General features: G+C 42.6%; 1 protein-coding gene across 1 annotated transcript in view; it reads left to right on the plus strand.

Annotated features, from left to right (window-relative positions):
- LOC146859258 (uncharacterized) overlaps positions 1–20,514 on the plus strand; it is a 400,212-nt gene that overhangs the window by 344,511 nt on the left and 35,187 nt on the right. The window contains exons 25-26 of the mRNA XM_085647151.1: positions 10,976–11,102; positions 19,506–19,613. Coding sequence (XP_085503277.1) covers positions 10,976–11,102; positions 19,506–19,613 — 235 coding nt within the window. The remainder of the gene's footprint in view (positions 1–10,975; positions 11,103–19,505; positions 19,614–20,514) is intronic.

Below are 20,514 nucleotides of genomic sequence, written 5' to 3' on the forward strand. Positions count from 1 at the left end.
CCATTACAGTAGTCCACCTTGGATAGCACCAAGGAGGACATCAGGGTTTTCCCTGCAGACAGGGGAAGGTAAGGTAGTAACTTTTTCACTTTCCGTAGCGTAAAAAAGGAAGAGGAGACTACTGCATTGGCATGATTAGTGAAACTTAGTTTGTTGTCAAACAACACTCCTAGGTTTCTGACCTTTGAGACTGGGACTTGTCTCTTCTTGGAACCTCCCATGAGGACACCCCCTGTTACATGTGTTGTTACACCCTAGGTTTTAATTACAGCCTCAAGGCACCACTTTCTTAAAGGCTTTCAGACAGGACACTCACTTGTTCCTAAACTAATTTGGCAGTGGTTACTTTACTCACTAGCACATCTCACATTTATATAAGACCTTCTATTAATTTCCCTTCATCAGCTCCACATAGAGTTCAACCTTATCTGGAATTAAAATAATTATTTTGTCACATTTCAAAGCTACTAATTGTATATATGGGCATAGCTATTTCAATGTACTCTTGGTACTGTCTTGCATGCAATGCATTATGGGTAGGGTGGATTTAACATGTCTTCCTCAGGGTGCAGTACCATATGTGACCAAACTTTTGATGCTCACCAGGGACCTCTAGGAGCAGCTTGCGGTACAGCACTTAGACCAGCAGTGCTGGTGCCTTGCTCACTAGGGACCTCTAGGAGCAGCTTGCAGTACTGCAACCAGTTAAGCAGTGCTGGTGCCTTGCTCACTAGGGACCTCTAGGTGCAGCTTGCGCTACTGCACCTAGACATGCAGTGCTGGTGGCTTGCTCACTAGGGAACTCTAGGAGCAGCTTGCAGTACTGCACTGAGACATACAATGCTGGTTCCTGGCTCACTACGCAAGCATTTGCAATGCACTAGGTCTCACATTACTAAAAGTATGAGCTATTGGCGTTGCATTATTATTTGCAAAGGCAATACCTCAAACAATCAGTAATGCGAGACCTATTGCATTGCAAATGCTTGTTATTTATATTTCCAGCCTACACCAATATTTGACGGTGTCGTGTCTGGGTGCGTTTGGGTACCCTTGATGTTTTCACACAACGCTGCTTAGCGCACCGCTGGGGGGCTCATACCAATGGTAGTTTTTCCCCCACAATTTTCTCTTTATATTCAGGGTTAATCACCCATTACTTGGGTCGTTTTTCTTCGAGACACAGCATATTCCAAAAACATGATGGTGTGTCTTTTGTACTGGGTGAGTTATTAACCCCATGCATGTCATTTCTTGGCATTAGTTTCATTTAATCATGTCCAATGTATTCATTCATGCATCTTCATTTCAGAACCCTCACCTTGCCTAATTTTCACGCCATTCAGGCAACCCTAGGAAAGGTCATTTCTAGGTTTCGCCTACACAGCGCTTGCGCTGTGTTTGTGAAATCTATTGTACTTAATATAAATCTTAAAAGGGGCTTACATCCTTTCCCCTTGCTTTCTTTGCTTTTCATTGCTTGCCAATTACTTTCCCTCCTTTTCTGCTGTACAATAGGGGCATACAATTTCTATACTGTCTGCTGGTGGGCACCTACCTTACCACCTGCTACTGCACAATATATTGTCTCAATAAACAAGTCATAACATTTTTATGGGATTCCTTTAAATTATATTGCACAACTACTCAACAAGCTAAAACTTAAAAAATATATATAGGTGAACCCTAATGCATTTACTAATGCTTGTTCTACATTAGTAGATGGTGCAAAGTTTTGTCGTAATTCGCCAGTGAGGTGCAAAGAAAATTGAGGTGGGGGGGTGCTAGGCCAAAACACATTTCTTCTCCCAATGCCTTTTCTATAGACTCTTGTATTGAACGTAGCGCCAAAGCAGGCAATCTGATTTCCATAAAATGTGGCAGGATCATAGATTATGGTTTGCAAATTACCCTTTTGTTGGTACAGGTAAGTATTTTTAAAGTGATGCTGCACATGCCAATGAGAAGGCATTATGTGATTGACTAATGACTGTCAATCGTTAAAGGCTGCCATATTGTTTTAAGTACATTTTGACTGTGCTCTAGGCTAGGGCCTTAGATATATGATTTTGAGCCATAAATGATCACCCAACTTTGAAAATTATATGGACAGTATCTATCCCCCTGGAGCCAAATGTCTGTATGTGCAGTTTAGAAGTGGCACATTACCCCTGAGATCGTTCACCTCTAAATGGGACAAAAGAGGCTCCTCTCCAGTGCATTGTCCCTTCTGTCCAGAGACAAAGAAACAGAAGACCACTTTCTCCTATTTTGCCCTAGATACACTCTGTTGCACAAGAAATGGATAAGTCAATTGTGCAAGCTTGAGGGAGTAAGGCACTTTTGGGAGGCACTAAGAATTTTAAAAAGTTACCTGAAGGAAACCATAGTCGTCGTTGTGGCACACTACTTACAGCGGGCTTGGGACATCAGATCGAAAGGTCTGTCTTCAGGGAATCTATAACCTTCCATGATTATAGGTATATATTCCACAAGGGCATACAATAAAATCTTTTCGGACCAGTGGGATAGATGAAAGATTGTTGTGTGTTCCAACCCAGAGTATCGTGGAATAGCATATGGTCTATAGTGGTCATTTTGGTTTTATTTCAGATAACTATTATGCCATTTGATGTTTTTTTCAGTATTTTATTTTTGTTTTAACTAAATGATTGTAGACCATGTGACAGTGCTATGACTCTTAACGTCTCTAAAAACTCCTGCTGGCATGGGTTCTCCAGATAACATGACAGACCCTTTTTAGCCCACTTTTATGGTCATTTGACCGAAATAAAGTTATTACTACTACTATAAGAAATCATTAGAGCTTATATTTTGCTCCACCTATTACCACTTTATTAATAAGGGAATGGGTTTGGAAAGTATTTATGAGTTTCTTTTTATTTTTTAAAACTATACAGAGTACTGTGATACGTAAAAAAAAATACACATATACAAAAATACACTATATCTCACAAATATAGTGGACTACAGTGTATTTTCAAATCTTTTTATATATTTAATTCTTTACAAAAAAGTCTACAGAGTACCATCATAATACCTACAAATTATAGTGTAACTTAAAAAAATGGTTAAAAAAATGATAAATTCAATGTGCCACACTATATTTCACTAATATAGTGTGCAACAGTGTATTTTTAATTTTTTCTATTTTCCTTTTAACTGCCACTGTACTTTGTAGGTACTAGCGTGAGTCTCCGTAAAGTGTTTTTAAAATATATGTAGACAAATATAAATACATTTCACTACTTATTACAGCATTGATTAAGTAGTAATAGATATATGTAAATGGTAAGTTTTATTTTACCCTACCAAAGGCCCTAACCCAGAACCAAAGTGTGCTGAAAATGGCTGCTTTTACATTTTTTAAAGACTGCCATTAGCCAATCATGTACTGCCTTGTCATCGCCATGCACCTCAGTATTCCATGAAGTTACTGTGGCACAATATATAACAAAGTATTTTGAGACACCTTTTTTGCAAATATTTTTATTGCTTTTAACAAGTACATAGTCCATATTAACTTCACTTGACTATTGACCAATAATAGTAGGGAAACCATCCGTGGTCATATCATGCCCAGCACATAATAATCACAATACTGTATTTAAAAGTCCCACTGCCAGTATACATGGTACATCCCAAGGGGAGAACTGTTGATCCTGGGAGTTGATATACTATGATATCTGGACAGGAAGAGGCAAAAAGCAGCAACTATAACTCCATTAAATACAAAAAGAAATTGAAATAAACCAGGTGTGTGCTTGTTGCTTTCACTCCCTCCACCCCCAAGCTCTCCATACTCCGTCTGACCGCTCTCTACATAATAGTATTTAGAGACATATAACTTTAACACTACTTAAACTGTTTTCACCTGCTACCAAAAATTACCATATACACCCCATAATCCTGTCACATTACATCTACATCCGTTTGCCTACTTTTCCCGTTATATCTTTTTAAAGTACCACATTCCACTCTATGCCACTCCAATATATGCCGCTCTGCTCTACACTGATCAACTGTACCCCAACTCCACTCTACAGCACTACACTCTATGCTATTCCACTCTACACCACTCCAGTCTATGCTACTCTGCTGTACTCCACTCCCCTCTCCTCTATTCCACCCTACGACGTTCTACTGTACGCTGTCCACTATATGCCAATTCATTCTATGTAACGCCACTGCACGCCACTCCTCTCTATGCTATTCCACTCTGTCATTCCACTCTGTCATTCCACTCTGTCATTCCACTCTGTCATTCCACTCCACGCTACTCCACTCTACTCCACTGTATGCCACTTTACTCTAGGGCACGCCACTCTGTGCCACTCCAGTCTATGCTATTCCATTGTATGCTCATCAACTGTGTGCCACTCCAGTCTATGCTGTTCCACTCTACTCTACATCACTCTACTCTACTCTATGGCACTACAGTGTACTCTGTTTCACTATATGCCACTCCACTTTAAGTCATTCCACTGCACACCACTAGACTCAACACTATTCCACTCTACACCACACCACTCCACTGTATGCAACTCTATTGTTATGTTATATTATATTGTAGGGCGCATAGCTACTCAGCAGAGTGTCCTGGCGCTAGGCAGATGGGGAACCAACAGGCAACTGGGTTAACAGTTAAAGAGGCAGGTTTTTAGTTTCCTCTTGAACATATCCAGGTTGTGCATTAGCCGAAGGTCTAATGGGAGTCTATTCCAAAAGAGAGGTGCCTGATGGGAAAAGGATCTCCCACCTATTCTGAGGTGGCTAATGCGGGGCACCCTTGCCAGGTACGCCGAGGAAGAGTGAAAGGTGCGTGCAGGTATGTATGCGCTGATCCTCTTGCTGAGATAGTACGTGCCCGTCCCGTGCAGGGCCTTCTGGATAAGGACCATGGCCCTAAAGACCACCCTCTTTTTTCCGTCAGACAATGAGGGGCCCTTAGGTGGGAGGTCACATGGGACCTAGGTGGGAGTCCTAGTTAGAGTCTTGCTGCCGCGTTCTGCACCACCTGCAGTCCCTTAAGGAGATAGTCTGGGTGACCAGGGTACAGAGCTTTCCCATAGTTGAGTCTCGACGTAATCAGGGCCTGCACTACCTTTCTACCAGCAGACTCAGATAGAAGGGGTAGTTGTACGTACTCCACTCTTTGCTATTCCACTCCACTGTACTGTACCTGACTCCAGTCTTCGTTATTACACTCTATGCTAATCCACTCTAAACATTTCCACTCTACTCCATGCCACGTCACTCCACACTATTCAACTCTATGCCTCTCCACTGTACGCCGATATACTGAATGCCAATACACTGTACACCACTACACTACTACACTGCACTACACTGTACCGCACTCCATGCGTCCGGAAGGAGGCATCGCCATCGTCCACAAATCCACCCTCCGCCTGAGCACACTGCCCGATGAGCCCACAGACCTGATGGAACGCCTTCACTTCAAGATACTGGCCAGCCCTACCTTCACCCTCCGAGGATCCCTCATCTACCGACCCCCTGGACCCTGCGGACCTTTCGCCAACACCATCACGGACATCATCTCTCCGCATGTAATCGCGTCCACCAACTACACCCTACTGGGAGACCTCAACTTCCACCTCTTCAACCAACTGGACCCCAGCACCGCATCCCTCCTGGACAACCTCCACAACATTGGACTCCACCAGATTGTGACCGATCCCACGCACTCAGCAGGACACACCCTCGACCTCCTCTTCACAACAGGAAACTCCATCACCTTCAGCCACACCACCGAACTCCCATGGATTGACCATCGATGCGTCCAATTTACCTTCAGAACACCCACCATCCACAGACACCAGCACCTGCTCCCAGAAAGAAACTGGACCAGAATCACCGATGACCAGCTAACCTCCTCACTCAGCAACACCACCCCAACCATCGCAGAAAAAGACGACCCCAACACCGCAGCCCGTACCCTGCCCAGATGGATCTCCGACAGCGGTAACACCGTATCCCCCCTCAAGAAAAACAACAACACCCACGCCAAGAAAGCTAGATGGTTTACCACCGAACTGCAAGAGTACAGACGTACTTGCGGCCGCCTCAAAAAGGCCTGGAGGAACACCAAATCCACAGACGCCCACAACAACTTCAGAGCCGCCACCAACGCCCACCACCAACTCATCAAAGAAAAGAGAAAAAAAGCGATTGAAGACAGAATCTCCACTCATGCACACAACAGCAAAGAACTCTTCAACATCATCAAGGAGTTTGCCCAACCCACCAGCGATACCACCGACATCCATCCCTCACAAGACCTCTGCAACAAACTCAGCACCTTTTTCCACCACAAAATCAAGAGCATCTATGACAACTTTGACTAAAACAACCAACACACTAAATCCTCACCAACCACCCCCGACACCCTGAAGCCAACGATTGAAACTGGACAGCCCTCACAACCGAAAACACTCTGAAGACGATGAAGTCTATCCACTCGGGGTCCCCCACGGACCCCTGCCCCTACCACAATTTCAACAGAGCTGCCGACACCATCGCACCCATGCTCTGCCACACATCATCAACCGCTCCCTGGCAACTGCCTCATTCCCTGACCACTGGAAACACGCTGAGATCAACCCCCTCCTGAAGAAACCCTCGATGGACCCCACTGACCTCAAAAACTACAGACCCATCTCCCTGCTCCCGTTCCCAGCGAACGTCACCGCGAAAGCCATCAACAGCCAACTCGCCACATTCATTGAAGAGCACAACATCCTTGACTCCTCCCAATCCGGCTTCAGAAAAAAACAAAGTACGAAAACCACCCTCCTCGCCGCAACAGACGACATCTGCACCCTACTGGACAAAGGAGAAACAGCAGCACTCATCCCCCTCGACCTCTGTGTGGCATTCGACAGTCTCTCACCTCACCCTAATACGCAGACTCCACGACACAGGGATCCAAGACAAGGCCCTCAACTGGATCCGCTCCTTTCTCTCTGGCAGAACGCAGCGGGTCAGACTCCCCCCCCCCCCCCCCCTTTCCTCTTGGACCCTACACCTACCACCTGCGGAGTCCCCTAGGGGTCCTCCCTCAGCCCTACACTCTTCAACATCTACATGGCTCCGCTTGCCCCCATAGTCAGAACCTACGGACTCAACATTGTGTCATACGCAGACGAAACCCAACTCATCCTCTCCCTATCTAACTAACCCAAAACCGCCAGACACAACTTTCGAGACGGCATGGAAGCCGTCGCCAAATGGATGAAAAGCAGCTGCCTGCAACTAAACACCAACAAAACGGAAGTACTCATCATGGGCCCAAACCCCGATGCCTGGAACAACACCTGGTGGCCCCCTGCCCTCGGAAGCCCACCAACCCCAACAAACCACGCACGCAACCTGGGAATCATCCTGGACTCAGAGCTCAAAATGGACCACCAGATCAACTCTCTCGTTGTCCTGCTTCCACACCCTCTGCCTCCTACGTAAGACTTTCAAATGGAGCCCCCCGCAACACATAAAGACCGTCACTCACGCACTTGTCACCAGCAGACTCGACTACTGCAACGCACTCTACGCCGGAATAAACAAAAACCGCACCCACAACATACAGAACATCCAAAACCCCGCCGCAAGACTGGTCCTCAACCTGCCAAGATACTGCCACATCTCCCAGCACATGCGCACACTCCAATGGCTCCCCATCGAAGCTAGAGTCACCTACAAGATGCTAACCCTTTTGCTCACAAGGCCCTCCACGACACGGGACCAGCATACCTGAACAGCCGACTCAAATTCCACTCACCCCAAAGAACCCTACAATAAGCTCCGCTCGCCTACGCCGTGGTCCCCGCTCCAGAAAGACCAAATCGGGAGGCCGCTCCTTCTCCTTCCTCGCGGCAAGAGCCTGGAACAACCTTCCGCTCCACCTCAGACAGACAACATCACTCCCCATCTTCACAAGAAACCTCAAAACCTGGCTCTTCGATTAAACCCCCTCCTTGATGGACTGGAACCTGCGACCCCCCCCCACCCCCCACCCAGCGTCTAGAGAACCTTACAGGTGAGTAGTCGCGCTTAACAAACACCTGATTGATTGATTAATTGACTCCATGCTATTCCACTATAAGCAACTACATTGGGGAGAGGAGTTGGCCTAACGGCTAGGGCTGTCAACCTCGAATCTGGGGAACTGGGTTCGAGTCTCGGCAATGACGCTGAATGTCCTGAGATTCTGGGCAAATCACTTAATCTCCCTTTGCAAATCTGAACGTGTCGTCATGTAACGTAACTGGTGCTATGTAAAGTGCTCTGATACCCGATTCGGGTCAAGTTATAAAAAAGAAGCACTGTACGTCACTCCACTCTATGCTGTTCATCCGATAGCACTCCACATTATTCCACTCTATGCGACTGCAGTCTCCGTCACTCCGCTGTATGCCACTCAACTATTTGGTGCCACAATCAACGCTATTTCATAGCACACCACTCTACTGCACACTATTTCACTGTATGCCACTCCACTCTACACCACTTTTCTGTACGCAACTCCACTATATGCCACTTTATTGTATGCTGATCCGCCTTACTCTATTCCACTTTACGTAACTCCACACCACATTATTCCACTCTAACCCACTCCAATGTACACTTCTCCATGCTATGTCACTGCACTCTACACTATTCCAGCCTACTCCACTCAACTCTATGCTATTCCAGAATATGCCTTTCCACTCTACCCAACTCCACTTCGCTCAGCCACACTGAACTACACTCAACAACGTTCTACGTCCCTCAACTCTACCATGCTATTCTCCACTCTATAGCACTCCATTGTACAACAGTGTACTCCTATCAGTGCAAGTCTGCAGCATTCTACTTTATCTATGCCACTGTACGACACTTTACCATAGACATAGTCTACGTCATGTCTATGCCATTTCACTGCACGCCGCTAAACTCAATGCTATTCCACTCTACACCACTTCACTCTACTTTATTGTATGCATTACAACTGTACGCACTCCACTCTACGCTATTCCACTATAAACCACTCTACTCTACGCCACTCCACATGTACACTGTACTTCACTCTAATCTGCTTCATTACACAGTATTCTATTCCACTCTACCCAACTCTACGGTGTTCCACTGTACGAGCTATACTGTACGTTACTCCACTTTACGCCACTCTATTCCACTGTATGCCACTCCACTTTACGCCAGCCCACTGAATGCCACTCCACTGTACGCCCGTCCACTGTACGCCGTTCCATTGTACAGTATTCCACGGTACGCTACTGTGCGCCACTCCACTCTGCGCCACTCCACTCTGCGCCACTCCACTCTGCGCCACTCCACTGTACCCCACTCCACTGTACCCCACTCCACTGCATGCTAAGATGGCCTGGTTTGCTGATCTGAGAGCTCTAAAGAGCATTTACAGACAGATTCTGTTTCTCAGAACCACTGGACCGATAGAACAAACTGCCCGATGCACTTGAGTGATTTGAAAACCGCTCTCTTGCACACAGGCAGCCAGTGAAGAGTTCAGACAGCCAAGGTGGAGTACCTAGCAGGAAGGTTGCAGATTCAACACGCTGCCATGGTTTGAGTTGTTTGCAAGTGGGTGAAAAGTTAATCATCCCTGTATAAAGCATTACCTTAATTAAACCGGCGTGTAATGAGTGCTTGGACTATAGTTTTGCGGCAGTAACTCATAATTGAGTTAAACATTTGTTTGGGCTTAGGGACTGGGCGCAAAGCAACTGGCCACCAAGATCATCCAAGATACTGTTTGCCGTTGTAAATAATAAAATCTCAGTCTTTTCTCCATTAAACTTCAGACAAGGAAATTACATCCAATCTGCTACTTCCTTGAGGCAACCCACCAGGTTCCTTCACGTAGTTTCACAATTCTCTTTGAGTAGAGACGATTAACTGACTATCATTCACACATCCTGCTCTCGCAATGCAAAAGTGGCCATATAGATGGTAAAGGACTTGAGACTCTTGTATGAGCCCTGGGGGACACTACAGTAAAAAAAAAAAAAAGATTATATATATATATATAATATAACAATTGATGGACAGAATGCAGAACAGTGTCATACATTCACCCCAGTACAGAGATCTGTGCCTAAATCCATCGTTTTTTTTGCTCACCGTGCCCTTCCAGTTCGAACCCAGCCATATGCAAATCAGTCTTGACCATGTGTATGTATATAAATATGAAAAAATTGCGTAAACGCGCTCTCAGGAACCACAGACCGGGACATTCAATACACCAGATGTATTCCATCATAAATCCTTAACGTGAAGCGTTTCGACCGTCAAGAGTTCTTGATCACAACGAGTCACGTTAAGGATTTATGATGGAATAAATCTGATGTATGGAACGTCCCTGTCGGTGGTTCCGGAGAGCGCGCTTACGCAATTTTTTATTTGTTTTTTTACCAGCTGCTCTGCCTGCCATCGCGCCACCTCCCACGGGTTATTGTGTGTGTGTGTGTGTGTGTGTGTGCGTGTGCGTGCGTGCGTGTGTGTGTGTGTGTGTTTTCGTACAATGCGTGCCATCATACAGAACACATTCAGAATAAGCATTGGCAAAGCCAAAATGCCATCAGCCAATTATTAGCTTTGATGTATTATATTTGATTTCTGTTCTGTGGACAAGAGGAGAAGAACTTGTTCTATCCAGTCCTCTCCATCCCCATCTGGTTCTGAATGTCAAAATATGTTGTTTTTGTATTGTAAAAAAGTTGCTTTGTATAAAACATTCTGATGTTTTCCATCGTTCAATACAAATGAATCAGTCTTCTATTGTCATTTTGTACGACCTGCGTAGTACTTGAATGATTGTTAGAGCAAATGGAATGAAGATCTTATTTTATCAGAGTTCATGGACCTCTTCCTATTTTCTGTGGATTTGCTGATCTGTGATTTAACACATTTTTTACAGACACCAGTCACATTTGTTGATGTTGCTGCCTGTTTCTCCAGTGACGAGTGGAAGCTTTTGCACAGATGGCAAAAGGAACTTTATGAGAATGTAATGAAGGAAATTCACCAGGCCTTGTACTCATTGGGTAACGTAAAATTACTTATTGTTTAGGGTTTTAAAAAGTGTTAAACACCCATCCCGATTCCTGTAGATTTGACATATTTTTCGTGTAATGCCTTTGAGTCCATTTGAATAATAAATCAAATTATTCTGTTGGCCTTTCCATTCTACACAGTTCTTCCATAGGCATATATTGGATGGGAATGAAGGACTCCAGTGATCTTGGTACAGCAATAAGAAAACGAAATTCTTGCTTGTTGTACATGAAGTTGTCTCTCCATCTTTGGACATTAGTGTAAACTACAGCTTACCACCTGTTAAATATTTAAGATCTGTAGTTTTGGCAGTGTGAGGATTAACAAAGAGCTAGACTTTCACTTACAAACCTATCCCATGACTTCTTTAGTGGCAGAAACTGACACAAAGTAAAAAGGTTTGTGTTGGATATGGCACTGGTGAGGGTCTTTCGGGAAGAAGTGTGTGTAGAGTATGGTGCCATTGAGGGTAAATACTGATTGGCCTTATTCAGATGGATCACTCCTGCTTCCAACAAATACTGCGTCCACTCTTCCAGCACTACTCCAGTACTGCCTCCCAGCTATGTTCAGCACTGCCAGAGATATGGTCACTTGACTGCCTCCAGTTCTGTGTCCAGTGCTGCAATCAGTATTACTTGAAATATGCATTCTCCGCTAACTCAAGTGTTGGTCAAAGTCCAAATAGGAGAGTAATAACAATAGAAGAATAGTTATTTAATTAGTGGAGAGGGCAGCACGATGCAAGTGGGCACCAGAATCATGAATTGTGCTGTTCCAATATAAGACTCGGGGCAAGGAATTAGAGCGGAGCAGTAGTGGGAGGAGGATGAGGAAGAGGTGACCATGTCACAAGGTCTGGCAAAATTTACCAGGGCTGCTTTCAGTTCCCAGTCCGGCCCTGGTCACAAGCCTAAGATGCAGCACAAATACGGAGGTATCACAAGTATATGGCTGCCAACAAATGAACAAAAGGCAGCACAAGAATAGGCAGCAACAAAGTGATCATAAAAGAGAGGCATTCTGATGGATAGAGGTTTGGCCATTAAATGAGCATTGGAAACAGAAGGTGATCTGCGCTTTAGATAAGGGTAGATGGACAGGCTGTTTGTGGTCTACGTGAGTGCTCTCCAATCTACGTTAGATTTAAAGCAGCTGCAAATAATTCTCCTAATGTTACTTTTCCGATGCTTTCATATCCATTGTGCTGTTTTCACTGCCACAAAGGAGTCCCTTATATTGATCTGTTTCCGCAAGCACTCCTAAATGCTACCAATTGCTTTTATTGGTCGTAGATCTGCATTAGTATAGGTCCCTATTATGTTTCGTTTAGCTCACTTTGAATGCACCGTTTTTCATATCCATATTTAGCTGAGTGACATAACCATAATGAACTTTCCACTCAGACAGGGTTTAGATTGATGCATAATAAATGTGATAAATATTAGCAACTTTTGAACAAAGTTTGAAATGTCAAACAAAAATTTACTCAACTAAAGTATCTTTTTGGTTTTTCGTTGAGAAAAAATTATAAAGGTTGTAGGAGTCCAAATATTGATTTTGTGCATTAAGGACAAATTCCCACCTTTGTATCCTCTGACTTAATCACAGTTTAGGCAGAAAGATTAATAGTAGTCCAGTACAGTGAACATGAAAGACCATATGGAGAATCTTTATAGAACTCCAAGACATGGGTTATTGTAGAGATTCTGACCTCCTCACAAATGAGTGTTCTAAACAGACACCTCCGTGTGCAAAAAGTGACGGAGGGGGTTGCAATTTGATATGATAAGCTGTGAGAAAGTTTGGTATTTTAGATTTACTGTTTTACTTCAGTAGCATTTCAAGCATATGGTACATATTTTAAAACTAACAATGGAAACCGACATAAGCTATTATCCCAAGTAGGGTGCTAACTTGATGTTGTAATTGTGCACCCACAAATTCACATACTGCAGGTTGTAGTAATGAGCAAGTGAGACATTACCGCAGTGTGTGAAAACTGCCTTATCTGCGTGGTCACCCCGGATATTTTGCCTTTTGCTCGAATGTATATTTTTGTTGGCTTTAGAATTCTGTGTGCTTTACCCCTGCTATCTAGCACTAAAGTGCTTGTGTTCTTCCTTTTACCATGGTCAAATGGACATTTTTCTAATTGTTATATTTTACTTAACTATAAGTCCCTAGTGTATGGTGCAAGGTGTACCCAGAACCTGGAAGTTAAATCCCAATAGTGGACTGCAGCATCTATTGTGCCATCCATACAGTGGCAGTGCAAACATGGCTTCAGGCTGGCCACTGTAGCCTGACTATAACAGTAGGAAGCGTCAAAGTAAACCCCTTTTGACTGGTAAAAACCTTTCTTTTAAATATTAATAAGTCACCCCTATGTAGGCCTTTGTTGCCCATCATGCAGGGTGCATGGTATTTAAAATTAGGATTTATCGAAATTTAGAGTTAGCATGTCTTTACTATGACTATCCCCCAAAAGCTATTTTTACTGTAGGAAGGCTAGGTATGCCATAGAAAAACGATGGGGACTGGTAGTAAATATTAATACTGTATTTCAGGAAAGGGACTAGCTAAACAAATAAAACACCACCATTTTTAGTGGTAATTAAACATCTAATTCAATGGTGAATTCAAACTTTTAAAAATATTAAGGTAAATAACTTTTGGAAAGTTGCGCTGTTTCTGTCTGGACTGTGAGAAGGCTATTTAACAGAGGGCTCTGATAGCTCCCAGCCTTGAATAGGTGTGAATTAGGGTGGAATGCCGCTCAGGAGTAAACAATAGGCTGTCCTGAATGAGCAGAGATAACTCCTCTGAACCACGCAGAATATGTAGGCTGTAGATTGTGGCCATAATGTTTTAACACAACATTGTCAAATCCTGCTTGTGTCAAATCCTACTTGACAGGTCTACTGGGTTCACACATAGCACTTGGGGCACACTGAAAGGTAAGAGAACAGAATGCCAAGACAATTCTTGTGGATCCACTGTTTGTTTGCTGTCCTACCACACTTCTGTCTCTGTCTTTGTTGTGGGTACAGTGAAAGCCTCAAATTACTGTTGGCCTCTGCCTGAAACTCTGAGTCTCTGAGTGTCTCCCCTAAGGGCCTGGGGGGTCCTTAGTAGTGTACTTCTCTGGTACTTAAATGTCCAAGTCAGAAGGTAAAATCTTCGACCAGGAGGAACCAGAATGGTGTACCATACCCGTGTCTGTTGCGGTCAGCAATAAATTGTGCCTAGGTCCCAGTGAACTGCAACCATTGACTATCATTGTCCCTTTGTGCTTTTGGTGCTATTTCTACTTAGAACTTTAAAAATTGATATCTCTGGTTCCCCTTCTTGTTTTTGTCAATTTAGTGTTCTTTTGTTTATTAGATTTTACTCTATTTGTACAATTCTGTTTGGTATTTTTATTGTTTTACATTAAGATTTCATTACCGTTTTGGTACAGCATAAATTCTTTCACATTGCCCATAAAAACTAACCATCAACATGTGCAGAACGTGGAAGCAAAATTCCTGGTGTGGTGCTGGCATATCGGTGCCACTGCTGTAAGATATGTAAAATGTCGCTGCCTGTTTAATTTGAATATGACTACAGGCTAGCACTCAAATGGTTCACCCAGCTGCATTGCTGTCTGAGCTCTGTCTTATTTTAGAGTGCTCTCATTGACACCTATAATGGGGACAAATGTAATGTCTATGTACTTCCTTGATCGACGAGATAGAGCAGTACTGGATTTGTTCACGTCCCACAGTAAAACATTTGTTGTGGGGTGACCAGAGATTTTGCACATTGAATTCCATATGGTGAAATGCATGACAAATTGACGTTTGATTGCGTCTGAACTCCCTATACACTTGAAAAGCAGAAAAACCTCTAACTAAAGGCAAACCCTTTTGGATTTTTTTTACACTGTACTTGGCTCCTAGAGGTAATTGATTTGTACTTTAGTCATGGGCACAGGAATTATGTGGTAGGAGAGGGCAAAATTATGCAGCAGGGTTGAGTAAATTATGCAACGTGAAATGGCAAATTATGCAACACATTTTCTAGTAGTATTACTTCGTTATTTCGTCAATTTTTAACTTGGTAGCACTCTCTGGGCATTGGTTGCACCTCATTAGTACCAGTTTAATACCCAAATTTAGAAATAAGTAACAGAAAGGTGACCAGTTCAGCTTCGCAAAGGACCTTTCTCTGTGCGTAAACGTTTAGTAACTTTTGAACCATTTGAGGTAGAAACGAAATTATGTTTTTGTTAAAATCTGCAGATTATGTGGCAGATGATGGATTAAGTGGCAAATACGGAAAATCTATAATTATGCGAAATCGCCAATGCCGCACACTCGCATAATTGCAGTGGCCCTGATTTTACTATAGTTTTCCCCTATTTTTTAAAATAAATATTTCAGAAAGCCTGCAGAATGTAAACGTGTCTCCATTCTTCCTAAACAGCCAAAGGTAACGTATTTCATTGGTGAAAGTGGATAAAGGTCTTTGGAACATTTCTGAGCGTCAGATGGAAAACCTCTTTTTTAAATGTGCTGCCTCGGCCTTTTGGACCCACAGGGTTTGAATATTTACCTAAAATACCATTGGAAGTTGCCCCTGGTCTTACTGAATATGAGATTTTTATTAAAAACCTAGCTTTGCAGTCCCTTCTCAAGGTGAACTGTGTCACTTTGGGTAGAATGCAAAGGAGTGGTGAATCCGTTGAAAACTATGTAATTAGTCTGAATCTAGCTGCCAAGTGCAATTATGGTAGCAGCCTGGGAGAATGACTGAGGTACCAGTCCATGTTGAGGTACAATATAGAAGACTCCAAAGATTAATTATGGCAGCAGCATGATCATTCACAGAAAGAGGTGTTATTCATAGCAAAGAATGTTTGCATGTTGTATGGCATGTGTGAAGGAAATTTTGAAAGACAGTGGTCTGGTAGAAAAGGTGCAAGTGGGCAATCCCAAAGTGAACGAGGAGGACAGGCAAAATTTCAAGGAAAACTTTAGAGCTGTGGGTTACAGGGTCATTTGGTCAACAACAAAGATTGTCTGCAGTGGAAGGATTGGATAAGGCTTGTGGGCAGAAAGCACAATATACAACATTTTGTTGAAGTAGAAAAGAGAAAGTAAAAGTGTAGAAATGTGTTAAAAAGTTGTGTTGCAGGTGGTAGGAAAGTGTGTGAATGGTCTAATTGATGATGTGCATAGTAAGGATTTTCAAGTAAAGCTGTTATTTGTTTAGGGGCTTAAACTAGTGCCAAATTCTCAGAAAGATGTATGAGAAAAAAGATAAAAGTTTAAAACGTTTAAACCAGATATTGATCACAAAGTATACGTTGGTAAGCCACTCAAGGATACTTTATAGGATGAATTCAGTACAAAGGGAGTTATGCTTCCGTGAAAATTTATGTATCCATAAAAAGGGATTCAGTTATCAGTTGGTTGGATCAAAAGGACCTAGAAGTGTATCTCAGTCTCAACTCTGAGCAAGCAGTAGGACTGAGAGAGATGGTAGATGTAAATACCCTGAATGTAAAAAAGACAGTATATGAGGAGGAGTTTCCTGTTCATTTTAAAAAGGAGCTAGAAGGTCTGGGGGAGGGTGGGGGTAAGGTTATGTACTCTTGATCAAGTTGAAAGAGAGATCAAAACCCAAGGTTGGTAAGGGGAGATATGTACTCATTCTGGTAAGTGAGGTAATTAGCGTTGGAAAAATTGAAAGTAAACAGAATTATAGCGCAAGCTGAAGCAATAGAATGGCTTGCACCTGTAGTGGTAGCTTAGAAGGCCGGCCAATTGTAAGGCAATATTGTGCATTGATCTTCGAGAGCTAAATTAGTTTATTGTAGTGGATTGCCACCCTTTTCCCAACATCAAAGTAAACTGCAAAGAGCACCAAAGATGTTTTCAATGCTTGATTTAGCACCTGCCAAAACAGGCCCCCAAACGTCTAACAGCCTTCATTACACTGTTCGGCATTGTTAGGTTCATGAGGATACCATTTGTCCTTATTTCTACAACATTGGTATTCCAGGCAATGATGAAAACAATATTTTTTAAAACCTGGTTTTAACCCCTTCAGCGCTGCGCGGATTCCCCCGCGGTGCTGAAGGGTTCGAGCGCGGGCGGGGCGATGACGGAACGGTTCCGTCATGAGCACAGCTCAACCGATGCTCATGACGGAATCGTTCCGTCATGAGCATGGAAGGGGTTAAGATATGTCCAGATGTTTTGTTTGTGTATGTTTGTGACCAAAAGAGGCACAATCGAAGATTAAAGAGCATTCTTCAATAATTGTGTGAGTGGCCTGACCTTCAAAGCGGAGCAACAAAAGCTCAAATTGAGTTAGATTGAGTATCTAGGGCACAAAATCACAGGCAAAGGTGTTGAATCTAAAGAGAAACTGGTGAGTTTCATAACAGATATGCCAGTTCCAGACAACAAAGTCAAAGATTAATTAATTAGGTTTTTAAGAATGGTGGAATTCTATAACCAGCTTTTTCCCAAATTTGAAAAGACCAGGAATTTGAGAGAGTTATTAAAGAAGAAAGTTGAGTCTAATTGGGATCAAGATGGTAGGAGGATTTGTAGAGATCAGACAGTATCTGGAGTATGTCCCAAATTTGTAGAATTTTAATCTGATCAGAGGCAATCTCTCAAACTCAAAACAGATCATAAACCCTTATAGGAGTGTTTTTAATTTTTCCGAAGTTTTTGACGAAATGTCTAGTTGAATATGTAACTGAGTGGTTGCAATGCAAGACTTTAAGTTTGAAATGGTATACATTCATAGGGCAAAGAACTGGATTGCCTATTGTTTAAGATTGGTTGGTAGTAGCATAGTTTGAGATGATTTGTGTGATGAGGTGGAAGAGAATTTAAAAGGGAAACATTGGGGAAAGGAAATGGCTAATGATCAGGTTTAGCAGGAGGTAAAAGTAAAAGGTGGGTGATGGTGAGGGCTGTTAAAAAAAGATTAACTATCGGATAAGGAAGGCTTGGTTTATTTTTTTCATGGCATGAGACCTGTGTCTCCCAAAATGTTGAGAAAGTGTCTGGTGGATCATGCCCATGAGTGTAATTTGCTAATTTCATAAATGAAAGAGAGGTTAATAGATGCTTATTGTTGGCCAGGGATGGATCTGGTGACTGAGCCGATTATGAGACTGCTTTGAATATTTGGAAGTGATTATATTGTGAAGTGTACAGTACAACCCATGGCAGTTAAAAATCTGCCAGAAGGGCAGTAGGAAGATATCACCTTGGATATTCTAGGTCCAGTATATGCGTCTGACACTATAAAAACATCTATGTTTTGATCGATAAGTTTTGTAGTTGGCTGGAAGTCTAACTTGTGAATAATGCAGAAACATGATATGTCATAAATTTCTTAAAGGAAGTATTCAGAATAGAAGAATTACATATCACCATTCCGATGGACAATAGGATTCAGTTGATGTCAAGAGAGAGAGTTTTATTTTTTTTAAGCAAGAACAGGTTCAGTAAAATTCTGTTGGAGTCAAGAGAAATGTAAGAGTAATTATTTTTTTTGAGCAGCAAAGGGTATACGTTACGTGGTATGAAGGGAATATTTAATTTGATATTGGATGGAACTGAACAAAGAGCAAAAGCTTTTGGCAAGTGGGCAAATGTTGGAGGTCATGGACAACTTGAAGTTACACAGACTCATACTACATTCCACTACGGGTAAATTTCCATTTGAGCTGTGTAGGAATAGGGAGTATAATTTGGTTATTAGTCTATCTTGGGTTGGAGGAGAAGAAATATAGATAGAGATGTTGTGGATTGTTGTGGGTTAGAGATCTAGATATAAAAGAAAGATGACTGAAAGGAGGAGAAGGTTTGATAACAGGAAGGATGGTGGAGATCACAAACTTGGTTGTGGGCAAATTGGTGAAGCTAAAAGTACCCAAGGTTGACAGGAGTGTCTTCAAAATTCACAAAACCTTTGAAGGTGATTAAGATGTTTTGCAGCATGGTCATAACAGAAGATTCTAGGATCTGGAATAGATAGTAAAGGTTTACAAGATATACAAGGGACGGAAATGGTAAGGATAAAATATAGCTTTCTGCTTTGTAATAAACTTACAGAATATCGTTAATGCTACCTTGAGCATCTTATTACAGCACTCTTTGGATAAACAAATGAATAAAAACTATGCCTATCAAAATGAAAAAATTACTGAATGGAGCCACCTGTGTATTTTCAATGCACTATTAGTCTTTGTGAAGCTAAGTTTGCTCATCATAAACCTTTCTCTTTGATTGCTCATCAGTTTTATTTGATGATCGCACATTGAACTGTAGATGGTTTTCTTGATTTTGTTTGTTTATTTATTTCTTTCTCAAAAACAGGGCCTGTGATCGCAACCTCCATCTTTTCACTAACCCCTAACGAAAAACAAGACTTGAATTCCATAAAACACCAGGAATCTGAAAGAGATGAAATTCATTTTTCCTCAAGTGAGTGGAAATTGCTGAAGTTTTTCAAGTGGAACCTGAGGAGTCCAGAGTGATTTTTCTCATACAAGTGCACACTGTTGTACACCATGTGCGCCCTCACACGCTGCAAGTTCTCTAATGCACTGACATAAATTATAGACCCACTGAATTACCAGGCCCATGAACAACTGTAGTACACACTCCGGCGCAGACCACCAACAGTTGCAGTACACACACCGGCACAGACCAACAACTGCAGTATACACACCGGTGCATATCATGCACATGCTGTAAGAAAGTGCCCTTTTTGACATGGTCACTCCCACTTTTTGCCTCGTATTTGATGCAATTTTGACAGAAGTGCACTGGGTGTCTGCTATCCCGGTCCCCAGTGCCATATCTCATTCCCTAAAACTGTACAATTGTTCCCCCAATCAGCAATGCTTTTAGCACACCCCAGTAAATCCCAAGTAAATGGTACTAAAGGAGACTAAAGAGCTTTCATAAGGGCTGCAGCAGTATGTATTGTACCACCCAAAATTACCCCTCAGCACACTCATGCAAACTGCCATTGCAGACTGCGTGGCATGGTGAAGAGAAAAGTGAAGACACAACATGGCACACCTCCTGTGTGCTATGCCACCAGACACTGCATGTAATATAAGTAAGTCACTCCTACAGCATACCTTCCAGCCCTGAGGCGGGGTGCATTATATCACATGTGAGAACATATCTCCATGAGCATACATACCCCTGTGATATCCATGCCGATTCTTGGACATTGCCAGTGAACAGGGAAGCCATTTTGAGTATATGTACTGGGCACTGGTGATTACGAGTTCCCCAGCTACATGATAGCTTCACTGAAACTAAAAATGTTTAGTATCAAACATTTCGTATTAATATGCCCACACTGATTCCA

This window comes from Triturus cristatus, chromosome 3_2 (genome assembly GCF_964204655.1).
Source record: "Triturus cristatus chromosome 3_2, aTriCri1.1, whole genome shotgun sequence".
In the NCBI taxonomy this organism is placed as follows: domain Eukaryota; kingdom Metazoa; phylum Chordata; class Amphibia; order Caudata; family Salamandridae; genus Triturus; species Triturus cristatus.